General features: G+C 50.0%; 1 protein-coding gene across 1 annotated transcript; it reads left to right on the plus strand.

The window, feature by feature from the left end:
• Window positions 1-225: 225 nt before the first annotated feature.
• On the plus strand, window positions 226-8,485 carry ZIC5 (Zic family member 5). Its single transcript, XM_080659006.1, has 2 exons — window positions 226-1,702; window positions 5,760-8,485. The coding sequence occupies exons 1-2, from the start codon at window positions 241-243 to the stop codon at window positions 6,200-6,202; spliced, it is 1,905 nt and encodes a 634-aa protein (XP_080515132.1). The 5' UTR covers window positions 226-240; the 3' UTR covers window positions 6,203-8,485.
• The last annotated feature ends 233 nt before the right edge of the window (window positions 8,486-8,718 follow it).

The following is an 8,718-nucleotide window of genomic DNA, read 5'->3' on the forward strand; positions in this document are numbered from 1 at the left end:
CACGCGGCTCTCTCCAATCCCACCCGTGCCATTTCCAAAATCTTGGTCCCACTGTGCAGCTCAAATGTGGTGTTCACTCTGCCAATCGCTGGAGGACAGAGTGGGAACAGGAATAAGCAGAGTTAGGAGACCAGGACAAAGAAGTTAAAGAGCCCCTAATATATACATGTTTTTGGAGGAGGGCAGAGGGGGGAAAAAGTCACCCCAGTGAGGGTCTATGGGTTTGATTGTGTGGTTCTGATGGAGCCCCCTTTGAGCAAGAGGAACCCGCCAGCGCTGAGAATAGCGGACTTGGCAACGGCTCAGGCCAGGCCTCTTCAGAATATGACAGGCTTCCCAGCGCTGGGCAGCCCGCCCGCCCACTCCCAACTTCGCGCCATAGCCACGCACCTCCGCCCTCGGGACCTGGGCGCTGACCTCGGCGTGGCCATCACTCCGCTCGGACCCGAGCACATGGCCCAGGCGAGCGCACTCCGCCTCAGTCCTCCCTCCCAGGCACTCCCGGCACAGCCTGAGGCTCCCGCGGTCGCCGCCCGCGCTGCGGCCTCGGTTGCACACCCCGGAGCCGGCACCTATTCTGGTGGTGGGGGCAGCAGCAGCGTGCTGCCCTCCGCGCCACCGCCCCCAGCCCCTCCTCTTCCTCCCTCCCCTTCACCCCCTTCCCCTCCCCCTCCTCCTCCTGCCCTCTCGGGCTACACCACCACCAACAGTGGCGGCGGCGGCAGCAGCGGCAAAGGCCGCAGCAGGGACTTCGTCCTCCGGAGGGACCTTTCCGCCACGGCCCCCGCGGCGGCCATGCACGGGGCCCCGCTCGGAGGGGAGCAGCAGTCCGGCACCGGCTCCCCCCAGCACCCGGCCCCGCCTCCCCACTCGGCCGGCATGTTCATCTCTGCCAGCGGCACCTACGCGGGCCCGGACGGCGGCGGCGGCGGCGGGGGTCCGGCGCTCTTCCCCGCGCTGCACGACATGCCGGGAGCTCCCAGCGGCCACCCGCACCCGCTCAACGGCCAGATGCGTCTGGGGTTGGCAGCAGCTGCGGCAGCGGCGGCGGCTGAGTTGTATGGCCGCGCGGAGCCGCCCTTCGCGCCTCGCTCCGGCGATGCGCACTACGGGGCAGTGGCGGCCGCTGCAGCCGCTGCCCTGCACGGCTACGGAGCTGTGAACTTAAACCTGAATTTGGCGGCAGCAGCGGCTGCCGCCGCGGCGGCCGGGCCGGGACCCCACCTGCAGCACCACGCGCCGCCCCCGCCGCCGCCGCCACCACCGTCCGCGCCCGCGCAGCACCCGCACCAGCACCACCCCCACCTTCCAGGGGCGGCCGGGGCTTTCCTGCGCTACATGCGGCAGCCAATCAAGCAGGAGCTCATCTGCAAGTGGATCGACCCGGAGGAGCTGGCCCGGCCGCCGCCGCCGCCACCGCCCCCGGCCGGCGGCGCCAAACCCTGCTCCAAAACTTTCGGCACCATGCACGAGCTAGTGAACCACGTCACGGTGGAGCACGTGGGCGGCCCCGAGCAAAGCAGCCACATCTGCTTCTGGGAGGACTGTCCACGCGAGGGCAAGCCATTCAAGGCCAAATACAAGCTCATCAACCACATCCGCGTGCACACGGGCGAGAAGCCCTTCCCCTGCCCCTTTCCGGGCTGCGGCAAGGTCTTCGCGCGCTCCGAGAACCTCAAGATCCACAAGCGCACTCATACAGGTGGGTGTCTGTCCCCGGCCGCGCCGCCGCCGCCGCCGCCGCCTCTTGCACCTCCGCCGCTTCCGCCGCCGCTTCTCTTCTTCCTCCTCCTTCTGCTCGCTTTAATTTTTCCCTCCTTCTTGCTGCTTCTCTTCGCATACGTATAACCCGGACATGTGACTTCTTTTTTTTTTTCTCTCCCCTCTTTTTTTCTATGAATAAGTAATTCGATAGCACACACAGGCCCCGCGCTGGGTTCCCACATGGTGGAGTCTCCAGCGCTCCCGCAGCCTCTCCGCCGTGACCGGCAACACGCTCCAGCCGCCACCGCCGCCCCGACAGAAGCTGCAGCAGCCCCGGAACAGGAAGGCGCCCTGGACAGTCGGCAGCCCCCACCCGTCCGGCCCCGGGATCTTGGGGAGGGCGATGGGGGAAGGGGGGCTGGAGCCGGAGCCGCCCCGGAGGCTCTTTCCTCCCCACCCGGGGGCAGGCCCCGCGTGTGAAAGGGGCGTGTGGTATTTGCTGCGGTATTTGGGCCACCAGGCCAGTTCCGTGTGGTCCTTCCCCTCCGGGGTGGGGTGCAAAAATGCTCAAGGAATGAGGCCCCTGGAGACCCCCCTACACACTCGCCCCACTTTTACACACTCCACACACAACACCTTCACGTGCACACACATCACACAAAGAACTTCACACACCTATATTCCCTCCTACTTCCCCCCTTCCTCATATGACCTGACACACCTTACAGGTAACACTCTCACTCACACTTCCTCACTTACACACCTTCATACACACCCATGCTCACACACACAGTGCTATCACACTTTCTTTTATCACACATGACCTAGAGCTACTGGACAAGTCGGCGCCGGTCCTTTTAAAGAAGGTTCTAGTTGGAGGAGTACCGGGCTAGCTGCAAAGCCTCCCCTGCCTTAGAATTTAGGGGAAGCCCCGGCACCGTGGAGACCCCTCCTGACCCTCCCCAAGCCCTGACTTCGGGTGCGCAAGGCCCTGGGTGAGGGGGAGGGCGGCGGGGGACGGGAGGGGGCGCCTTGTGGGTCGCAGGCGCCCTTTGAACAGACGAGCGCACGGTGAGGAAGCGCTGCTGAGGGCGAGCGCAGGCGGGATTTATAGGGACAGGCAGTATTACCCCTCGGAGGACACTTGAGTAACTGGAGTTTACATTCAGTAATTACTTGGCTGATTTATCGGCGCTGCGGCGGGGGCGAGGGCATCCCGGGATCCGCGGGGGGAGCCAGACGGGGTGGCCCGAGCTGGAGCCGGGCCTGGCTCCTGCGGGCCCGCACCTGACCGGCCTCGCGTGGCTCTGCAGAGGATGGGCCGGAGCCCCCTTTGCCTGCCAGGTTCTTTTCTAATCGGATCCGTCCGCCATAGTGATTTTTCCAAAAGGAAACGTCCCACGAGGCTCTCGTAAACTGGGGCCTGCTGCTCGCCCCTGTGCACAGCGCTTCCGGGCGGGGCAGGGGCCTGGGATCCCGCATGCGGGCACGCAGGGGGCGAAGAGGTCCCCAAAGGGAGCCCTACAAGCGGGGCCTGCGGCCTCGGCCCTTCCCTCCTTCCCAGGCCTCGGAGGGGGGTGGGCCTTCGCTTCGCGGGACTGGAAGCCGTGAGAGCGGAGGGCCCCTGGAAATCGATGGCTGGGCAGCTGGCCTGGGCCCCTGCTCTCCCGCCCTTCCTGACCAACCTCCCCCCAGGAGGGGGCGTGTGCGGGTGCCTATGGCCGCTTTTTCTGGTTCCACGTTGCGCGGTTGCGTTGATGCCGGACTCCAGGGGCTGCGTAGGCCTCGCGGGGTCCCCCGGGGAGGGATGCGAACACCGCGCACACATACCCAAACCCGCGCAGGTTGGGGTGGTGGTGGCGGTCTCTGGGCCGCCTAGTCATTGAACACTGTGTCCAGGGAGGGACCATCGGGACTCCCTCCCTGCTATGCCACGCTCCCTTTTGGGGGTTACCCGTGATCCCGGAACATATTGATCAAAAGGAATAATCCCCTGACCACTCCTGAAGGCCCATTTCCTGACCCACGTGCCCCAGTTGCATTTATAACCTTCCCCTGGGCCAGGCTGGAGTTCTCCCTGGAGAGGGACTGACAGGATCCGAGAGTCACCCGCACGCAGCTTCCATTACTCTCTAAAGCTCTGTAAGTCGTTGGGGTCTGACGTGACCTCTATGTCAGAGTCTGAAATGTAAACGCTGGGGTCTCCCCCTTTCTGGCTAGGTAGAATTTGCTCACTGTCACCATTTTCCCCCTTCGTGTTTCCTCCATTTCTTCATCCTTAATCTTCTACTACTGGGTCCAATTGCTTCTCTTTCACGTGCAGTGCTGGTGCCTGCAATGTCCAAGCCATTTATCCTTCATGATCTGGAGGGTGCGGCGTGTACAGAAACATGAGAAGTCTAAAACACAATATTGCACATTTGCATACAGTGAATAAACCCACCCAAAGTTCCATATTGAAGAAAGGCTGGTTATAATTTTTTAAAAGAATGCTATATTATTATCTCCAACTTAAAGTAGAATACAGAAATCAGGGCAACTAACCAATGTTTTGATTTTTTAAAAATGGATTAATTTTTTTGTTGCAGCTCATCTTTGTTGCAGCTCATCTACAGAGAATTTTTAAAGGTTGTGATTATCATTGTGTTATGCTGTTTTCCTCTTGTTATAGGGGTCAATGTAGGAAGTATAGTTGAATAGTATCTAATTTTATTCTTAAACATTATTTCCAAGTAGGATGAGTTAATGTTCCAGGCATCTGAATACTTTCAGCGGTGCAAACATACACTGGTATTGGTGAAATTAATAACAATAAATACTACACTGAAATATTTGTATTAAGATAATAACATTCCCCACAATAACTTACACACACTAAACTGTCTTAGTTGTTTTTAAGAAGAAAAAGAAATTGATCAAAACCAAGGAAAGGGTATACCTGTGCCTCATCAGAGTAGCTGCTGAAATGTGGAGAAACCCAACTTTACTTTTTAAATATGAGGAAAATATTAATATGGTAGTACGTATGAAGTGATTTGTTCAATTATGGACTCAGATACATCGAGCTCATACATACTAAGGTGAGAGGGAAAATTCATACTGTTACCTGCTGCCTTCTGTTTTTGCTTTCTAATACCAAGGTGTGACGTGGCTGAAGTTCTTGTCTTATTGAGCATTTCCACTTCCCCTTGTGTTCCTGGGAGGTTAGAGCAGCTTAAAGGGGTGATGGGCCAAAAGACTGGTAAATAGCCCTTTATAAAAAAACTATCAAACAATGTAGAAGCTATTGGCATGTTTTACTTATGGCAGCAGGTAAACACCGGGTTCAGCAGAGGCTTGTGTTCTTTATCAGTGTTTGTTAAGGCTCTCTTCCACCAGGCTCTTAACCGCCCTGCAAGTTGTGAGGAAAGCTGGTAGAGGAAGAGGCCAATGGCCATTTCTGTGCCAGGCTTATAAAAAATCTAGTGGTCGAATAGTGTGTTTCACAGGTGCCTTTATTTCTGAAGGGAACAGGATTTTGTTTTATTTCCTTTCCCATAAGTGAAATCTTGGGGAACACTCTAAAACAAAATGCTGTAATAATTTTATTACAACACTCCCAGGTACTTTTAGTGTATGTATTCCTTTTTCTTGTATTAAAAGTATCATTTTAACAGCATTTCTCTTGACAGGGTGGGAGGGGGGCGGAGCTGCTTGTATTTTTGCATGTAGAGAGCCTGAGGGGAACGAGGACATGGGTATTCAGGTCCTAGTTGGGTTTCGGTGTTACATCTTGGACCATGTTCTAGTCATTCTCTCCCTGGCCCTTATGGTGCCACAGGGCTGACATCTTAGCATCTCACAAGTCCAGTCCAAGGAGAGCCTCCAGACCAGTGGTCAGCACCCCTTCCCTGAAGTATTCCTTCCCTGTTGCGTCCTGGAGCATAGGTATTAGGCTGGGAGTTGGTCTTCTAGAGAATGGGAAAATGCATCCTCATTTCTGCTCCAAGATTTCTCTCTTAAGTATGAGAGATCTATGAAAAGCAATTGTTAACCTTTCCTATGTTTTGTTGCAGGGGAAAAGCCTTTCAAATGTGAATTTGATGGCTGTGACAGGAAGTTTGCCAACAGCAGTGACAGAAAGAAACACTCCCATGTCCACACCAGCGACAAGCCCTACTACTGCAAGATTCGAGGCTGTGACAAATCTTACACTCACCCGAGCTCCTTGAGGAAGCACATGAAGATTCATTGCAAGTCTCCACCACCTTCTCCAGGAGCCCTTGGCTACTCATCAGTGGGGACTCCCATGGGTGCCCCCTTGTCCCCTGTGCTGGACCCAACAAGGAGTCGCTCTAGCACTCTATCCCCTCAGGTGACCAACCTCAATGAGTGGTACGTTTGCCAGGCCAGCGGGGCCCCCAGCCACCTCCACACACCTTCCAGCAACGGAACCACTTCTGAGTCTGAAGATGAGGAGATGTATGGGAACTCTGAAGTTGTGCGGACGATACATTAGAATTTATTAATAATAATAACAAGTAAAATAGTAAATGGGAGTTCTTGGACTATATCCTAACCTGAGACAATGCTGAGCCTGGGAAAATCTGTGACTCAGACTTGCCACTGGGTCTAATTAGCCCTATTTATTTGGTATGAAACCCTATGGTGTTTGTACATTTAATTAATTTAATTAAGATATTTGGGCTTTCCCCCCCTCTCCCCTAGAAAACAAACAAAAAACAACCAAGCTGGACTTTACATGTTGCAGGGGGACAGGGCTGGGAGCAAATTGTACCAGGAAAAATGAATGGAGAGTAGTTGATCAAGATACACCCTGCCAATAATATATATATATATATGGAGAGAAAGAACAATAAGTCAAAACTCAACAGCAACAAGGCCCTCTGCATTTCCTAGAGTGCCTTGCAAATGCCTTTGATACCATAACATGGGCTTCTTTGGAGCCTCTTAGCCTCCTTCTTGGGCCCTAATTCTGCAAAGGCCTCTTGATTGTAAACCACACACTTGCTGCATTGCCAACAGATCTTGGGACTCTTAGATTGTACCTGTGTCCAAAAATATTTGTAAAAACCTTTTAAGTTTTATTTGTCATTTTCCATTTCCACTTTTTATTACTAATCACACCTAAACACTGTTTTTACACAGGATTATTCAGTACCCTGCTTGTATGATTAAAAAAAAATGCAGCAACCTTACTACATTTCCATATATTGTGCTACTGTGATTGTTCAAGCAAAAGTGGAAATAAGAGAAAAAGCTGCTGCAAAAAAACAACTGTGAAACTATTTTATAAAATAGAAGAAATTCAAGTGCTTTCTTTTCCTGATTTTTTTAAAACTCTGAAATCTCAGATGCTGCCTCTTTACTATGTTCAAACTTCTTGTGTAATAAGGAAATTATGTTTTAGATCATAAGTTCTTTGGGATGCCAGAATTAACAGGCAAGGCTAGGGAGGTGTGAAGTTGGCAGCATGCCTATTTTTTTGAAAGCTGTTGTTTTTAAAATAGGCCAACTCCTCTTTTATACTCTTGTATTAACCTTTTAAAAAGCCTTTATTTCTTGATGCCCGAAAGTGCATTTTAATGCATTTTCTTCCACCTGAGCACTGAGCACACGGAACTGAACCCCATTTGAAAATGACAGTGTGTGAAGTGTATGATTTACATTAAAAGAGGGGAGGGAGTTGCTATACATATTAAAATTTTTAAAAGGTTTATAGTTACCACCAAACATTGATGAATGTGTGACCTTGACAGAGCTGTCAAGCTAGGATAAAAAAGGTCAAGGACCTAGGACAATAACTCTTAGTCAATTTATTTTCGGTTGGTACAACACATCTTGTGTGCAAAATGTAGTCCATCATAAACATCATACAAATATACTAAAGAGCACTAATTTATCCTCGGAGACCCTGCAGACACCCCTCCCCAGGGTTTGTAGAAACTTGTTTCGTGTACTGTGAGTGGTTGTAGTCTTATCATTGTTAATAACCTGTATGGGAACACTATTTGTACAGCTGAATTAATTTATTTTCAGACATCCTTTTTTTCTTTCCTGGAAGAGTTCAAAGCACACCAAAGAATTATATTATACATTTTGGTGAAAGATTGTTGTTTATGATCCACGGTTTATTTAAAAAAAAAAGGAGAGAAAATGGAAACATATATTTTTAAACTTACTTGAATGAACAACGTAATGTGAAACCAGGACTCTTCCTGCATGTCTTTTTTGCATTGTGTTGAGATTATATATAGTTTATAGATATATTATATTACTAGTACAGTGCATGGTGCTGTCACTTTGAAAGCCTTTCAATGTTGTCTTCAAATTGTTATGGTGAATATTAAACATGCAGACCCTCCTTTATAAAGAAAAAGATCATAAAACTTGATATAAAATGAGTCTACATTTAAAAGTTTATTTGATTTTCCTATTCACTTTCAAATCTTTTTCAAATAGACAAAAAAGGTATGAACTTTGGGGGGATAATTTATGTATTGTAAACTTATTAGAACAAAATAATTCTGATTTGTAATGAGTTGTTTTATTTATACAACTTTTTCAATGGTAGTTTGCACTATTCTTTATTATGCTACAGGTTTATTTATTATGAAACAAAAGAATATGTATTTTATGTATTTTGCCATGCATAGGTTAACTCTGCCACAGATTTATTGGTTCCTGATACACCTAAAATGAAAAACTTAAAATGTGTACCTTCAATAGAAAGCAAGGATGATTATGGAGTAAAAATTTAATAAAGGTATTCTTCCTATGTATTGTTTATGTTTTACATAATGGTTATTTCTGCCATTCTCTTCCAAACAGAACAGGTTGCTGACATAATGAACATTAGGTTCTCTTTCCTTGACCTCTTTATTTCATAGCCTCTCCCCAAGCAATAAAATATTTTTACAGCTTGGTTTAATTTACAATCCAATCTAGAAAATGCAATATATCCATGAAGACTAAACCCTGCAGGTTGCACCTAACACTAGCATAAATCTTAGG

This window comes from Plecotus auritus, assembly GCF_963455305.1.
Source record: "Plecotus auritus genome assembly, chromosome: 3".
NCBI lineage: Eukaryota > Metazoa > Chordata > Mammalia > Chiroptera > Vespertilionidae > Plecotus > Plecotus auritus.